Consider the following 17,979-nt stretch of genomic DNA (forward strand, 5'->3'; position numbering starts at 1 on the left):
GAGAAAAGATAGTCTTTAAAAAAATTGTACTAGGAAAACAGTATATCCATATGTAGAAGAATAAAACTGGATCCATATCTCTCACCCTGCACAAAAGCCAACTCAAAAGTGGATCAAAGACCTAAAAATTAGACCAGAAATTCTGCAATTGATAGAAGAAAATGTAGGTCAACGCTCCAACATATTGTCACAGGCATCAACTTCCTTAATAAAACTTCTAAAGCATAAGAAATAAAATAAAAATTCAATGGCATTAAACTAAAAAGCTTCTGCACAACAAAGAGTGTGAAGAGGAGGCCCACAGAATGAGACAACTTTGCCACTTGCTCCTCAAATAGGATATTCATATCCAGAAAATACAAAGAACTCAAAAAACTTAGAACCAAAAAACCAAATAGCCCAGTGAATAAATTTCAAAAGAAGAAATACAAATGGCCAGTAAATATATAAAAAAAAAATTTTCAACATCTCTGGCAATCAGGGAAATGCAAATTAAAAGTATATTGAGAGGGCTGGGGATGTGGCTCAAGCGGTAGTGTGCTTGCCTGGCATGCATGCGGCCTGGGTTCTATCCTCAGCACCACATACAAATAAAGATATTGTGTCCACCGAAAACTAAAAAAATAAATATTAAAATTCTCTCTCTCTCTTTAAAAATTAAAAAAAAAATTATATTGAGATTTTATCTCACTCCAGTCAGAATGGCAATTATCAAGAATACAAATAATATAAATGTTAGGGAGGACAATGGAGAAAGAGTGCACTCATACATTGTTGGTGGGACTAAAAATTAGTGCAACCTCTCTGGAAAGCAATATAGAGACTCCTCAAAAAACTAGAAATGAAACCACCATATGACCTAGCTAGCTATTCCACTCCTGAGATCTAAAAAGCATATTATAGGGACACAGACACATCAATGTATATAGCAGCACAGTTCACATTAGCCAAGCTATGGAACCAAACTAGGAATCCATCAACAGATGAATGGAGAAAGAAAATGTGTTGTATATACATAATGAAATATGACTCAGACATAAATAAGAACACAATTATGCCATTTGCTGGTAAATGGGTGGAACTGGAGAGACCATAATGCTGAGTGAAATAAACCAGACCCAGAAGGTCAAAGGTTGAATGTTTCTCTGATATGCAGAAGCTAGGTGGGGAGGGGGAGTGTCAATCAAATAGAATAGAGATCAGTGGAGTAGAGAAAGGGGTTGGGGGTAGGGAGAAGGAATGAATAAGGGAAGAACTGTGAATCTGACCTAAGTTACCTATGTACATATATGAATATACCACAATGAATCTCACCTTATGTATATCTACAAGGCACTAGTTTAAAACAAAACTATAAATAAATAGCAGAAAGATCAGTAGCATAGAGAAAGGGAAGGCAGGGGGAGAGAGGTGGGATGAGGAAGGGGAATTACTGCATACTGAATTAGAGCAAATTATATTTCATGCTTGTATAACTATGTATAGTTATGTAAAACTAAAGTGAATTTTTAAAAAGCGGGGAAGACAAGGCCACAGATGACTATATGCCTGCTTCACGGTTAGCACAGTTTTTGCAGAAGATGTACACCAGCTTGGTCCAAGCAGTACCTCCACACAAGCAGGAACTTTCTGCTGAGGGCGTTGATACAACAACATATGCTGCTACAGAGTGCATTCCTACAGCTGACTTGTGATCATTGGGTCCCCCAAACTCATAATAATCCTCATTCATATCTTTCTTTTTCTCGGGGAACAAAGTAGATCTCAGCCCACAGCTTTTCATTTATTTGAACTAAAGTTTAGGTCTCTCATTTGTTTTATTACTTTTATTCCTAATTTAGATCTTAATGATGAATGTACCCATGAGATACTGCAGCACAGAATACAGATGGGAATTCTCCATGAACCACCATGTTTGCATTGTGTTCTAACTCCCCTTTCAGCTACTCAATTAAAGTTAGCTTTTATGGATATGAATACTGCCATTTCCTTCTAAAAACATTGTCATTCTGGCTTCTTTGTTCTGTTTTCTTAATTCAGCTGACCTCATACTTAAAATGTGATGGTGACTTAATTTATACAGAATTACAAAATGTCAAAATGGAAAATGAGAATAAAAACAGTGAAAAGAAAAAAAAATTGACACAAGCCCTGTATAGTTCCTGGGGAACCTAACAGAGATCCATAGAAAGATGCTATAGCGTCCTTGGCATCCTGAGATGCTGGGCATCTGGAATGATGCTAATTCTGTCTCGCCCAGCCACTTCCTGGTGAGATAAGCTCCTTCACAGAAGCCCTGCTGGACAGGCTAAACCCTAACATTCATAGCAGTGGATATCAGTATATACTTATTGAGTGCCTATGTGTTAATTTTTTTAAGTCTTCTGGGAAACAAGGGAGTCCTAAGTACAAATGAACAATTTTCTTCATATGTAAGTAGAATCTTAATGGATGGAATTAGGATACAAAGATATAATCCTCCTAATTAGGTCTGAAATATGGGTATTGTATTTATTTCAGGCTAAGTACTTCCTAGAAAAAAATGGTTATAGTTCAAATGTGTGGCTTAAGGAATTCACTGAAAATAAAAATATTGACAAACCTAAGTCAGCTATTCCCTGTGCAATCTAATTTCTTGAAGGTAGCACAGTTTTTATTCTTTTTATGCCCTCTTGATCATAGTTTCTCTAATAGAGTTATTCTCTTCATGCTGATCAATTCTCTTTCCACTTGCTCCTTTCCCCATAATTCTGGGCTTTGTTTTGTTGCTGTTGTTTACCATTTTCAAATGGGTTGACCAATGGAATCAGATTAGATATTTCTATTTGCAGAGTTTTCTAAACCTTACAAAATTCTTTAAATCTTTCCCCTTATGCTCAGCCACAAGCTGAGCTGAGCAACTATACCAAGGATGGATGCTTTGATCCCTGTTTGATAGGAGGCAAAGAGAGGCTCTCACAATTTATGTGATTTGCCTGAGATCACAAAGCTTAAAAACGCAGAACTGGGATTTGCGATTAGGTTGTTGAGTCTAACATCCAATTACTACACAATGCTGCTCTGAAGGTGGGTCAGATGAGTGTAATCTAAGTCCATGCTGCTACATATGGTAACAAGTCAGCATTGGGGAGTTCTCAGTACATACATTTTCTTTTCAACTTGATCTCTCAAGTTCCCACCTGAGAATTAGTATAAGTCTCTGTCCTAGTGATCTGTGAGGAACTGTTCTTGGATTTGAAACGATAGTAACGTTTGTTTGGATTCAGACCTTGAATGTCTGTGGGGCTATAGCCCAATACCTCCCAACACACGCACTTACTCACCTGATCAGAGAAGTAGGCTACCAGCTTTTCCATGATGGCGGCCTGCGACAACTCTGGAGATGCTGCCTGGAGCCGCCGGGTCACTTTTGTCCGAGCAGCCAGCAGGGCAACCAGGGTGGCTTCACTGGCACTCCCCTAAATCCAGGAGAAAGGTCCAAATGAAATTCAAAATGCAGTCAAAGAATCAGTGTCTGAACCGTTTATCCATTGTTTTCTTAAAAGATAAACCTGAAATTGCAAAGCTCACTATTGTTTTTTAATTTTTGCAAAGGAACAATCTAACACCTGTGGAGGCCTCTTTAGTTCATATAGTGAGTTTAGCATTGCTTTGTCTATCCCCCGTATCAGCAGTAGCCAACAGTTGCAAACACTAAGCATGTGCCACACATTGCATTGTTAAACTGGCCATGCAGGCATTCTCCTGTGGGCACCTCAAGCCTGGCCAGGGATATACTGTTCATATCTCCAGCAAAGGAGACTGGTCCAAGGCACCTATGTATTCATATACCCTCAGACAGAGCAATTTGTATATAAAATACAGGTACATTTTCCTTGATATGCTGAGATGGCCTTATAGTACTTATTTTAATCCCGAATTTACATGCTGAATTGTGCCCTGCCCCCAAATTCATATGTTGAAGCCCTAAACCTCAATATCTCAAAATGTAGCTATTTAGAAATAGGATCTTTAATAGGATCTAGGTTAAAAGGGGGTATTTAGTGTGGACACTAGTCTAAATTGACTGGTATCTCAATAAGAGGAAGAAATTAGCCACCAGATTCATGCACACATACACAGGAAAAACCACGTGAACACTGCAAGGAGGCAGCCAGGTGCAAGCCAAGGAGAGGCCTCAGCAGAAATAGAACCTGTTAATGCCTTGATCTTGGACTTTCAGCCTCCAGAACTCTGAGACAATGAATTTCTGGTTTTTTTTGTTTTTTTTTAAGGCAGCCCTGACAAACTAATACAACTAATTTCAACAACTTATTTTAGCAAAAAGTAGTAAAGAACTATTCAAAATTCCTCCTTTGAAGTTAACAGTGGTGCATGATATGGATTCAGTGTCTATGGCGTTATCCCATTTAATTTGCAAAAGCTCATTTTTAAACGTTGGCACGTACAGACTGGAAAACTGATGCTCAGAGACATTACACAACTTCCCTCAAATCAGTAGCTAGGGAGTGGCATGGTCAACAGTGGACACACATCTGGCCTTTCAGGGATGGCTCCAGCCTCCCTGCATTTGTGTGCACTTTCCTCTTCAGCCAGTCCCAGAAGACAACCACCCGCTGGCCAGTACTAACATTAGAAATGACAAATAAAAGAAGGTAGTTTTTTTTTTTTTTTTCTGACTATGAAGGAGGTTTACAAAGTTACAGCGTTATACAGAGAAAAATACAATGGAACAATTACATAGAAATGTCCACATCTCTTATTAACATTTTATCCTCCTTTCATGGAGCCTGTTTTTCCATTTTGATTTTCCCATTCCACTGCTTTTACTTATTCTTTGAACCAACTTATATCCCTTAGAGAGATGGATAAGATTTGAAGATAAATTCATTTATTCATGTTTCTGTAGCTCCAATGCTTGAGCTCAAATATACAGAAGAGAATCCTCTTAATTCAACATCTAAAATGGGTCTTCAAGCTGTATTTTGATGAGAAATTATTTTAAACATGGTTTTAGAACATATGAAAGAAATGCACCTGAGGAAGATGAAACGGCTGGCCCAGGAAGACCAGTTTCCCTTAAACTGAGCTATGATTGCAACTTTCTTATCTAAATTCTAAGTTGCTTGAAGCTTTGTATTCCAAATGTTCATTCTCTGATCTAATGAAAGGCTTTGAGTCACCATGCTGATTCATCATGGGCTGGGAGGGGGGCACTTTCCAGGTCCTGAGAAAAAATTCTCCTCCTTTAGGTAACAAAACAATGAAAACAACAACAACACTCAATGAAACCAATTGTTGGTATGGCATCCAGACCACAACAGGTCCAGTGCAACCAGCAGGTTTTGGCAGATTTGAGCAGGAAGGCAAGTGGATCTCTGTCTTTTGCTGGAAGCAGAGCTTTGCTGAGTTAAGAGTAGGGAGGGCGACTGTTCTTTGGTAAGAGAGCAGTGAGGGTGCCTGATGGCTTTGCTTCCGGTAGACCACGGTTGCCATGGTGAGCCTGCTCAGGATACAGGAGGGAATGGTGGCAAGAGCTGATGCTGGGGCTGCTGATGTCATGAGCAGAACTGCCTTTTCATCTTCTGTTTTTTTTTTTTTTTCAAGTGTTGCCCCATACGGGGCAAGAAATTGGGAGCTTTCTTCCATGAGAGCTTTTAAGCTAATTTGGAGACCATTCTTCCAGGTGACATTTGTTCAGCTTCACAATGATGCTTTGCCACTTGGCTCAGAAGCCCATCACTGTGCAGATGCCCAGTAGCTGTGATTATAGCTCTTAGGGAATCGATGCGGCAGGCTGGCTCACCGGCTGTTACCCAAAGCCTCGGTGCTCTTTGGGGTCTTGCAAATTACAGTCAATCAGCCTTGTCATCTGGGAAAGGCAAGCTTCCTGCCACAAACACGGGTCTGGCAGTCTGCTTTTTTCCAGCAAAACTGAGTGGGATGGGCACAGAGGGATTGTGTTGAAGCCTGAGCTGAGATACCAGGACTATTCCTAACCACATGTTAGAATCTCTCCCCCCTTTTTTTGCTTCAAAAATGGGATCATCTTTAATAAAAAGATATTTTAACCCATGATAGCATGTACACCTCTGGTTACTAGCCCTAACAAATGATCAGGGATCCACCGTAATAGCTTTGTCTTTAAATAGCTTTTGCTCTTGGAACATGCATACTACACTACAACTCTGGGCCTCAATTTCCTTAATTATGCAAAAGATTCTTGATAATGCAATCAATCCACTAACTATTTTGAGGATAAAAAGTGATAACAAAGTATAAGAAATAGGCTAAAACATAACCAAGTTTGTAGCTGGTGTTCAATAAATGTAGCTATTATTATAGTAGACACACTTCAGATTATGGGGTATTTTTAACTTCTTTGAGATGTATCAAATCATAAGACTTATCTTGGGGTGCTGGAAAAGATATAAACATAAAAGTGTTTTTATTATAAGATCCATTGAGGAGCTGGGGATGTAACTCAGTGGTAAATCACTTATCTAGTATATGCAAGGCCCTGGGTTCGATTGCCAACACCACACACACACAAAAAAAATTAAAAATAAACAACAACAAGAACAGGATCCAATAGCCCAGAAAAGTTCTCTTGTTGTTGGGGTAGTGCTCCTTTAAGTTTGGGAACGGCGTGAATGTTTCACATGGACTACAACTAGGAGCCTCCAAGAGGAAACCAATAAGACTATCATACCCCACCCTATAGGATATCATTTGAAATGTTATTTTTAAGAATAAAAATTAAAATAAATATATATAAGGTATTAGTTATATAAATTTTGTCACATCATAGGAAATCATGCATAAAAACGTTCTTAGAGAATATTTTAAAAATGGAAAACGCTCACAATTAATATAAAATGGAACATCATACAGAAAGCATATTTGTATTGTATTACCTCAGTTTTGTTGCAAATGTATGTTTGTGTGTGTGTGTGTGTGTGTGTAGCTATGTAGGTATTAAAAAAACACTAATAACTCTGAGGGGAATCATGCCCCAAAATGGTTACTGTATTCATTTATTTTTACAATGAATGTCTAATTTCCCCCTTTCTAATTCTCCCTAAAATATGCAGAAGAAAATGACAAAAACAAAGGAAATTATTTAAAGACAGAAATTATGGAAGAAGAATTTTCCACTATGTAGAAATTGAAGCATGTGAAAAACAGAGTAGAAGTGACTTAAAACATTAACTAAGATACATTAGAAGAAAAATCTTCTAATGTAAGTTGAGTCTTGGATTAGTAGGAGTTACCAAATGCTAAGGGGCCCAAGTGAATGAACTAATGGAAAAGTAGATCTTGGCAAAATGTATGGGAATACAATAAAAAGTGAGTCTGCCTCCAGCATCAAGCCTGTTGTGAAGGGTGAGACCAGGTTGGGATTGGGTCAACTAGAGCCAAACCCAGGGCCCCTGTGGGCAGTTCCTCTGCACCACTCCCATCCTGATCATAGCTACCTTTTTTTCTGTCTCTGAACACTCAGATTTGCTCTTTTTTGACAAGGAGGACAAACAGCATCCTATGGAGAATCAGGACTCAAATACCAGAAATGAGAAACCCGTCTGCACTTCACCCCGGGGAAATGAAACTGACCAGCCATTGTGGGGCCCAGGAGCAGCAGCCTGCCCACAAGACCAAAGGGCACCTGTGACATGATGTCTTTTATTATTATTTTTAAAATATTTTTTTAGTTGTCAATGGACCTTTATTTTATCGATATATATGCAGGGCTGAGAATCGAACCCAGTGCCTCACATATGCTAGGCAAGCGCTGTACTGAATCACTGAGCCACAACCCCAGCCCATACATGGTGTCTTTTCTTTGACCTTGACCAGAGAGTATGGGAGTGGCCTCATTATCTCTGATAAGAAGAAACCTGTCTTGGGGAGCTGAGGTATTTTGAATTTGCAAGAATGTTGTCACTGTTGTATTTAAAAGTGGGGTTCACACCATCCTATAAAAGCTTACAATATAGCTAATATTTCATTTTCATCATCTTCCCATTCAGAATGACTTATATATGCTAGAGTGAGGTAACCAGAGAATGTGTGGGGTGAGATGAGCTCACAGAGGGAACAGTTTTGAGTGTGTCCATGGTCAGGTGGTCACAGAGAAGTAAGCCATCCATCACTGGTGTGACCTGCTCATTTTGCATCAGAAGGAATTAGAATTCACAGGGCTGCACCCATCAAAGACCTGTTGAATTTGAACGTGTACACACGTTCTCCCATAGCTCATACTGGCTACTGAGATAATGTATTTCCCATCCCCAAAGATTTCAGGTGTCAGTCCCCCAAACCTGTGACTATTTGCCTCACAGGGAAAAGTGACTTTGCTGATGTGATTAAGTTAAGAACCTTGACTTGGGGAGATTATCTTAGATTATTGAGTGGACCCAATCCAATCACATGGGTGTTTTGACCCACTTTCTCATTTGTGGTAAGAAAAAGTGACCATGAAAGAAAGGTTAGAGAGCAGTAGCATAGTGGCTTTGCAGATGGAGGTGTGGGCATGGGACAAGGATTTCCAGAAGTCTCTCAAAGATGGGAAAGGTGAGGAAATGGATTCTTCCCTTGGACCTCCAAAGTGTCAACCTTGATTTTACCCTATAAGACCCAGGTCAGACTTCTGAGTAGCAGAACTGTAAGATAATAATAAATTTGTTTGAATTCACTAACATGTGTTATGCGGGTGGTAATGTGTTAGGCAGCAATAGAAACCTAATAGATGTGGGTTTAAAACCCCTAGTCCTGTTGAGTAGTCTCAGTACTGGAGATTGCCTCCTAGTTTAGTTAGGATACATATTAAGTGAAGAGAATGAATTAAATGTATGCATAGAAACAGCAGCATCTTTAGGTGAACAATTGGTTCATAGATAAGTGACATTTATCTTCACTGAAATGCAGCCACAACTATCACTTAAGGTGGGAACAGGGTCCTGTGGTGGTGGTGGTGAGATTATAGTCTCTGTGTCACAAAGATATGGCCTATAAATTACCACCTGGAGCGAAAGGGAAGTTAACTGATGTTCTGTGCCTCAGTTTCGTCTTCTGTAAAATAGGGCTCCCTAATTCATTGTGCTGTTATGAAAATTAAAGGATTATTAACACTGGACATATATCTGTTGGGAATGACTATGTGATAGAGCTTACATGGCCGGGATCTAGGCAATGGAAAAACCAACATAAATTTGGTTGTTTCTATTTCTGTGCACCTGCTCCGCTATGCTATGTATTAGCCACTATGCTACCAACCATGACTGGGAGCCTGGGGAAGTCAGTGTCCTGCCTAAAGCTAGTGACAGACAGCTTGGAATCCAAATCCAGATCCTGCCTTCTCCAGGACCTGGATTTTCCTCAGAGCTCAGCTTTGTTTATTCTCTGGAAGAAATAAAGAGGACACAGCAGAAAGCTGTGCACACGCCCCCTTTTCCACCCACATTTGTGGCCATTGTGGAACCCATGAATCCCATCAAGCTGCCCTCCCCACCTTACCCTGTCTTACCTGGATCACTCCTCCCCCTTCTCCAGCTTTTCCAGCCAAAAACTCCTCTGGCAGCTGCAGCATCTTTCCAAGCCAGTCCATCATCACTGTCTCCAGTTCTGTGCATGCTGGACTCGCTGCCTGTGGGTGAGAGAGAAGGGATAAACCAAGGGCAGCTGCCCTCTGCTTCTTGTCTGCTTGGAATACAAGGGAAAGACAAAGGGTAACTTATTTCAATCTGTTTTCTTTCTTTTCTTTTCTTTTCTTTCTTTCTTTCTTTCTTTCTTTCTTTCTTTCTTTCTTTCTTTCTTTCTTTCTTTCTTTCTGTGGTGCTGGGGATTGAACCCAGGGCCTTGTGCATGCAAGGCAAACACTCTACCAACTGAGCTATATCCCCAGCCCTATTTTTTAAAAAAGTTTTAAAATTATTTAAAACATCCACTCCTGGGTAGGAATTAGTCGTATGCTTGCTATGATCTGAATATGTTTCCCCAAATTGCATAAAATGGAACTCCCTATGTGAGAGTATCAAGAGTTGGGGCCTTTAAGAGTGATGAGGTCATGGGGGCATAACCCTCATGAATGAATTAGGCTGCTATTACAGGAGTGCATTAGTTTTAAAAGGGAGGAGTGTAGCCGGATGTCCAGTCTGTCTCAGGCATGCTCACTTGCTCCTCCACCATGTTATGATGCAGCAAAAAGGCCAGATACCACACCAAGTTCTTGGACTTCCCAGCCTACAGAACTCTAAGCCAAATGAATTTCAATTGTCTACAAATTACCCAGTCTCTTACATTCTGCTATAGTATCAGAAAATGGACAAAGACAAGGGTATGCTTTCCCTTCTTAGTTTCAGAGAACCAGCAGCCTACTTACAGTACCTTACTCCATGGGAGGGCTGGCAGTAGGGTTCCACGTCTCTCCCAGACTAATATATAACTAAAGGACTATTCTGAGCAACCGTGCTGAGACCTTCATAAAGGGGAGTTTGCCTCCCTGTCCTTCACTTGGAAAAATTCCTAGATCTGCCACTAGAAGTGATGTGCTTCCTATGTGCAAGTCTCTGCATGTCTCAGTGGCCCTTCCTGACATGGTGAACTCACCATCCTTATCATTTCTCCATCACAGACTTGGGTCACATGAGGTGATCCCTGAACTGTGCCTAGAGATGTCACCTCGAACACACACACACACACACACACACAATCATGGATTGTCTAGGGGCCATTTGCCAGAGCAAGGAGGCCAGATGCCACATAATTTTGGGAGGAGCAGAAGGAATTAAACACCTGCTGATAAAAATCACCCTGATAAATCACACCTAGATAAAAATCACCCAATTTCAGATATCATTAAATAGCTGAAACAAGTCTCAAATATGTGCTACTTAACTAAGAACCATGCAAGGCTGGGAAAAAGTGCATGGGTACCACCGTGAACCTTACTCCAGTGTGCTTCACTCCATGGGCACTGCATACTTGCTCAGTATTCATTGCTTATAGAAGGATCTAGAAAGACCCACTGGTGGGCCGTCCTCCATGGTCACAAGAGAATAGAAAGAGTTTAGGATGGAGTTAAGGAAGTGGGTGCTGGGCTGCTTTTATCCACTGGACATCCCTGGATAAGCCATTGATCTTGTATTTTAAGCTCCTGATGACCTGGGCCTATGGACTCTCCCTTATTGCAAACAGGAGGTGGCAGGTGGGCCTTGTTCCCATCCAAAGATGGATTAAGCCTCCATCTTCATCTAAGGCTCCACGTAAAGGACCCAAATGTGGTGCTAAGGGTGTTCTCATGTCTCCCTGTGTACATCAGCATGATGATGCGTTGCATAAAAAGAAGTGAGGTCCTTCTCCCTGCTGGTCAGGTCAGCTCCATCCTGGTAGGTTATACCCCATCCTGACTTAATTTAGATTCAGGCATAGGAAGATATACTCCCTGCTAGGAACTATAGCTTTCAGGCAACACAGCCTCCAAGACAGGGATGTACCCCTTCAAAGGCCCAAGAGAATCAGACTATCCTAGAAAGAACAGATATAATTGGAGATTGATGTGCCAAGTCGCCCTGGAGGAACAGAAAGCTTGGGACTAGCAGAAGCACACAAAACTTGCTACACTATCTAATGAAAAGAAAATGTTCTTTCGAAGAGGCTGTGCCAGGCCTGGTTACACTGCTAGTGCCCGGGGCCAGCTATGACTCACAAGGAAGGCAGCCCGGGTTCTCAAAAGAGGAGCAATGCAGTCAGCTGTGGTAGGAACTGGATGAACCTCATCAGCCCTTCCTGTTGGCCCAGCACCTGCTGACCCAGCACCAGCACCTGCTGACCTCTAGTCGAAAGAACAATTGGTGCTGAGTAGATAAAGCCACCAGCTGAGCTGAGCCCTGCTTCTTGGTGCTGTGAATTGAAAAAAAAAAAAAATCAGCCTCTCCTTTCAGTATCCCAGGCCCTCAACATGAGTTAATATACAGAAGGCCATCCACTCCCAGGCACAGATCAGGAGAACACTCTAGACTTAGAAGGTCCGAGACAGACTCCAAGTTTGGTAGAACTCCTCACAGCATGGGCATCCCTGGGCCCAGTGATGGTCAGCAGGAATTTTTGCTTCTGACCTCTCTGAATTTTGAAAAGAATCTTCCCTGAAGCTCTGTGCTGGTGCAGAGAACCACAGGAAGAGCCAGGCTTACTGCTTTCTGAGCAAGGAACTTTCTAGGCATCTTATGCCAGATAGATGAGACTAGTGGCCATCATGCAGGCAATGGGCCCATTTCCAGACACCCGCACACTGCACACTGGGCCCATCTGCTGGGCTGGGGCCTTTCTTGGGGCAGTAGCCCTGGGGAAAGGCAGATGGAATGAGACAGGGGCAGTATCGGTCTCAAACGTTGGAATGTGTAGAAATCCTCTTGTCTGTTTTAGGGAAATGCAGATTCCCAGCCTTGGGCTGTGGTTTTAATTTAAACTAAATGCTTATAAAAAACATCAGTGTGTAGGATTGACCTCAGGTTGTGGAGACCTTTCCATAAAGCACTCTTGCTTCTCTGTCAACTTCTCCCCATTGGAAATCTCCCTCCTTTAAAGGCACCCTCTTGGAGCTAATCCTTTCCTCCTCCCTGCAAAATGACCTGCAGCCCACAGGCAGCACAGCCATCTGCTCATGTCCTGTGTATACAGAGGCCATCTCCCTATACAGGGACTGCCCCCCGAGGATCACTAGGACACTCACCCAAGAGAAGCCTATGCAGCCGACGGCTCCACACAGCATGTCTGCGAGCATGGATGGGTACGAGCTGGCCGTGGGGAAGTAGGCGAAGAAATAGGGGCTGTGCCAGTGGGTCACCTGTGGAAAGGCGGAGCAATTACTCAGGGGAGAGGGGAAGCAGGCCACACCAGGAGCAGGGACTCAGGTACCCTCTGTGCTCCTGGCTGGTGGAGCATCTGAGCTTGGCTTGGATGCATGTCTTCAATTTCAGTCATCCTAAGACCTTCCTCCAAACATTTTGTAGCATCTACGTTTCACCTGATACTACAGTAAAGGAACTCTTTTTATTTTATATTTGTATATATTTGCTAGGTTAGAAGGAAATACTATATCCTTAAAGTAAAAATGGAACATCATTATCACTGGTTAAAATGAACCAGCCATAACAAGTGAAGTCTCTAAAAATGGCATTGTGTTTTAAGTTCTTAGCAGGGTGTCTGGTCAGAGAAGGCACTGTTCTCTTGAGGGCTCTAAAAAATCAAATCTAAATCTCTCTCTCTTTTTTTTTTTAATTTCTGATTTTTCAGGTTTCTTCGGTCAGATACCAAACACACATCTTGTCTCACGGCCGCCTCCTAACTCTCTCCTGTACAAACCAGTCCCTCCTGCCAAGCATCCCTCTGGCATACTCCCTGCCCCCTCCGTCCCTCAGACTGGCCACTGAACCCCAGCTGCCTGCCTTCCTCCATCCGAGTCCAAGGAAACACCTGCTCTGTGCCACACCTGAATTAGGCACAGAGGAAAAGCTCAAGGTGGACAAGAGGAGGAGGTCCATAAACTGACAGTCACCCTTAGGGGCCCAGGGGTGCTGGGAGCCAGAGTAGCAAGGAAGCCACCTCAAGCCAACATTGGTGGCCATGGATTGAATGTTTCTCCCCCCTCCCCCCCCCCCACACCAAATTCACAGGTTGAAACTCCAACCCATCAAATGATGGCAGTGAGTCCTCCTGACAGGATTAGGGCTTTTCTGAGAAGAGACCAGAGAGTTAGCTCTCTTCCTCCATGTGAGAATATCCGAAGTCTTCTGTTACCCAGGAAGAGGGCCTCCCAGAACCTAACACCTTGATCTCAGGCTTCCAGCCTCTAGAGCTGTGAGAAATCAATGTCGTTGAAGCCACCTAAGTAGGCACAGCCTTTGTTCTGACCCGCTGCTAGAGTTTGGTTCTTAAGTTTTCCCCAAAGGCTCCTGTGTTAGCAGCTCACTCCCCAGGGTGGTGCTATTGGAAGGTGGTGGAGCCCTTAGGAGGTAGGGCCTAGAAGGAAGTCTTTAGGTCATTGAAGTTATGCCCATGAAGGGGAGTGTGGGACCTTGGTCCCTTCCTGTTTTCTCTTTCAGCCATGAGATGAGTGGTTTTTTGCTCCACCATGTGCTCCCCCACGTGATGTGCTACTTCACCACAGACCTAAAGCAATAGGACCAACTGACCGTGAATTGAAACATATGAGGCTGTGATGTAAAACAAACCTTTTCTCTTTATAAAATGATTATCTCAGGTGTTTGTTATAGTGACAGAAACCTGACTGAGACATCATTTCATACAGTCTGGACAAAGATGCAAATATTAATTTTCTCCATGAAACTAGTTATTAAGTATATAATGTCCAAGATGTGGCATGAGAAATCTTGATTGGGAAGGTAGTTGACTAAGAAAGCTCACCAAGAGCTGAGAGTGTTCCATAGGTCCCACTGAAACTATGGACACTTCCAAGTCAGCCAGGACTAGGGATCCATGAAGGGAGAGAGGGAGGGGAAGATGCTTAGTGCATTTGGGCTGAGGTTCTAATGTGGAAGGTGACAGTGAATCTTAGAGCCATGAGGAGCTGCACAGGTGAAATGCTGCATTCATTACAGCAGACTGGGGGTCCACAAAAGATTTAGGGGCCAGGACATGCTTTCTTTTAAGATCAGAAAAAAATGTGAACTTGCTAGTCAAAAGGGGAAAAATGTACCTATAACACTAATATATTCAGCTTAATTTTGCATATTTCTATGAAGAAAGGAGCCTAAAAAGGTACAAGTGCCCAGGGCCCATGGCAGTAAGACTGTGGCCTGGGGTCTTAGCCTCCCTTCAGGGAACAAGAAGCCCCACACTGCTTCCAGCTCTATTCCCCCCTTACCTGCTTCTGGAAACCTGGGGAAGGCAAGAGTCGTTCCTGACTGGGACATGTACTTTTTTGCTTCACTCTCTGCTAAGAATCACAACCACATTGGGCTGATGGTCCCAATCTCACTCTCTACTTAGAGCAGAGCACTCACCTACTTTCCCTGCAACCACAGACCTGCAACAGGGAGGCCTGGAACTACCCCCAGGGACCCAGCCCCACAGCCATGTGTTTCCCAGCTTTGCTCTGAGCAGTAAATACTCCTGTCTAGTCAAGCAGGAGGACTTTAATGTCCCCCTCCCACACTCCTCTGTCTGGGTTTTATGTATTATGAAAGGAGGGTGCCATAAGAAGTGCCCTGTTTCGAGGAACTGTCTCTGAAGTTGAGGACCTAAGTCTCAGCCCCCAGGCCCTGGACCTGGGTCCACCTCAGGGCCTCTGCATTCTGTCTGATCTGAGGGACTGAATCTCAATGATCCTAGATTCCTCCTGCTCTGTGTCTAATACATTTGCTTTTTATTGATCTTGCAACCACAGAAGCGCAGAGGGTTGGGATCCATCTGCCAACGCCACCAGTGCCAGACTAGGACTTTGCATATTGTTTGTGGAAATTAAAGTAGCCACACAGGATGACAGGTTTGACCATCCTCATCCATGTGCCAGGGGGAGGCCGGCCTATTCAGAGAGCCACAGTAATTCAAGGGCTTTGAGATGAATTCCTTGATGGGGAAAATCATACTGTAGGAACACAGATCTGAAATGAGGTCTCATGCCAACCCTCTGCTCCCCTCACTGGGTATCAGAGATGGCAACAGGTCCTGCTTCTTTGGGGCTGGGCTGATCTGCACTCTCTGGGGTGAAGCAGTGTCATGTTGCCCACTCAAACAAAATGAACAAATTTTTTTCTCTATCCATATGATCTATCATTTGGTGAGCACAACAATGATAGGAGTATGCTTTGTTTACGGCAATTAATTAGTTGCAATCAGTAAATCAGGGACTTGTTTCCTCTTACCAGCATATGATAACACACTGCAGGTACCAAGTGTCTTGCGGCAGGGACTGAGCCTCAGAAGATAGCCCACTTGTGATACTTGGAGTCTGCATGATCTGGATTGGCACCCAAGCTCCACCATTTACTAGATGTGTGAACTTAAGTGGAGCACCTAATCTCTTGAGATTCAGTTGCCTCTGATATAAGATAAAAATGATAGAAATTTTTCTCTAACCTGTTCTGAGAATTCTTGGAAATAATATATGTGAATTGCACAGCGTCCAGTAGGTGCTACATTAGCACTAGCTTTCCTCTTCTCTGACTTTAGATATACACTTACCCCTGGCATGATTATCTTTTCAATGTCATTGATAACGTCCTCAAATGCTTCTGGCTCCTGGGGAGCCTCAGTAGGGATCAGGGGCCGCAGGTAGCCAGGCTCCACATTAGGGTAGACGGGGCGCCCCTCGATGCCTTCCAAGTAGTCAGCCACGTAATCCACCATCTCTTTCCCTCTCCTCCGGAATTCACTTACATTCATGGTGACTGAGCTCTTTCAGAGGTGGAACTAACTGCAAAGAGAGAGAAGAAATCAGCTGACAAAACATAACAGCCTCTGGACTGGAGGAGGGCAATTCCAAGTCAGCTGTTAGAAGTACATGGGCAGTGACCCGATACCCTGGAGGCCACCCAAGTACAGAGTCAGTTCTCCTTTCCTTTTGTGAGTGGATGAGGCGGACAGGACATAGGCTTTGGGTCCTGTAGCTCATTCTATTCTTTGCCAGCTACTCAACAGAAGACAGCACAACATCTCTTTATTTAATTTTCTACACTGATAAAATGCACTAGAAGCATGCATTTATAATCATGGTCCATTCCAACTTCAATGACAAACACTGGTCCAGGTTCTGCCTGGTCATTTGACAGAGACAAGTTCCACCCCTGAGCCTCACTTCCCAGCTGAGGGATGACTGTAACAGCTCCGACCTCTGAGGAAGGCTGAGGTTGAACATTCTACCTAGGCTCAGTCCACAACCATCTTCTTTCCTCTGGATTCCATCTTCAGGTGGACCTGTGCCGCTACATGTTATGGTTCAGATGTGAGATGTCCCCCAGAAGGTCACATGTGAGACAATGCAAGAAGGTTCAGAGGAGAAATGATTGGATTGTGAGAGTCTCAACACAATCAGTGAATTAATCCTTGATGGGATTAACTGAGTGGGACTGGAGGCAGGTGGGGTGTGGCTGGAGGAAGTGGTTCAAGGCAGGCGTGGCTATGGGGTATATATTTTGTATCTGGAGAGTGGAGTCTGTCTCTTTTTGCTTCCCTCAGCCACACTCCCACAATGATGTTCAGCCTCATCTCAAGCCCAAAGAAATGGAGCCAGACTTCTATGGGCTAAGACTTCCCAAACCAAGAGCCCTTAAATAAACTTTTCCTCCTCCACAATTGTTCTGGTTGGGTCCTTAAATCACAGCAGCCAAAAAGCTGACTAAAACAACATACAACCTGATTTTCAGAAATAATGCTCTTTTATTACATAAGTAATAATTATTACATAAGGCAATTCTAATGATTAATTATGTCCTAAAAAAATTGCCATGAATTCTGAATTAGTGAACACTATACCAGACCTCATAGGGAAAACACAGGGTTAGGTTCCTGGAGAGTAATCAAGAGTATATATTTTTTTCAATACATGACCATTTTGTGTGTTGTTTTAAAAGACACCTTATGTAATATGTATTGAATGATTAATATGTATTTAATGTTAATCATTAAATCTACAGCCACTCACACTATAATTCATGCCCAAAGGAAGTTTGTGTAACACATATTTCTACATGAGGCACATCACAGTCTGCTTAGGAACCCTAGACAGCACTTCTGCACTACATTTTTGGAGATCATTTTAAATGGAAAAACACCAAGAAAAAGCACAGAATTGTAAAGAATGTCACACTAAATATATGGAAAGCAGAACACTTGCTATTAGTATGAAAGCTGAAACCAGAGGGTAGATTATCGCCTTGTTCAACCTCAGCTGTGAACATGCACATCTGGTGACTCAAATTTTTTCCCTTGCTGCATATGTGGTCACAAAGCATTGATTAC

At 42.6% G+C, this 17,979-nt stretch overlaps 1 protein-coding gene and 1 non-coding gene across 5 annotated transcripts in view; both read right to left on the minus strand.

Annotated features, from left to right (window-relative positions):
• Ddc (dopa decarboxylase) overlaps positions 1-17,979 on the minus strand; it is a 121,107-nt gene that overhangs the window by 70,442 nt on the left and 32,686 nt on the right. For all 4 annotated transcript variants that reach the window (XM_046463916.2, XM_058585452.1, XM_046463918.2 and 1 more), the window contains exons 2-5: positions 16,204-16,435; positions 12,731-12,844; positions 9,527-9,646; positions 3,324-3,458 (exon numbers count right to left, since the gene is read on the minus strand). In XM_046463916.2, coding sequence (XP_046319872.1) covers positions 3,324-3,458; positions 9,527-9,646; positions 12,731-12,844; positions 16,204-16,404 — 570 coding nt within the window. In that variant the 5' untranslated portion in view covers positions 16,405-16,435. The remainder of the gene's footprint in view (positions 1-3,323; positions 3,459-9,526; positions 9,647-12,730; positions 12,845-16,203; positions 16,436-17,979) is intronic.
• Trnaa-ugc (transfer RNA alanine (anticodon UGC)) lies at positions 9,830-9,903 on the minus strand. Its single transcript has one exon. It is a non-coding gene; the product is annotated as a tRNA-Ala (tRNA).

This window comes from Marmota monax, unplaced genomic scaffold (assembly GCF_021218885.2).
Source record: "Marmota monax isolate L192 unplaced genomic scaffold, Marmota_monax_Labrador192_F-V1.1 WCK01_AAM20220418_F8-fsc00432, whole genome shotgun sequence".
NCBI lineage: Eukaryota > Metazoa > Chordata > Mammalia > Rodentia > Sciuridae > Marmota > Marmota monax.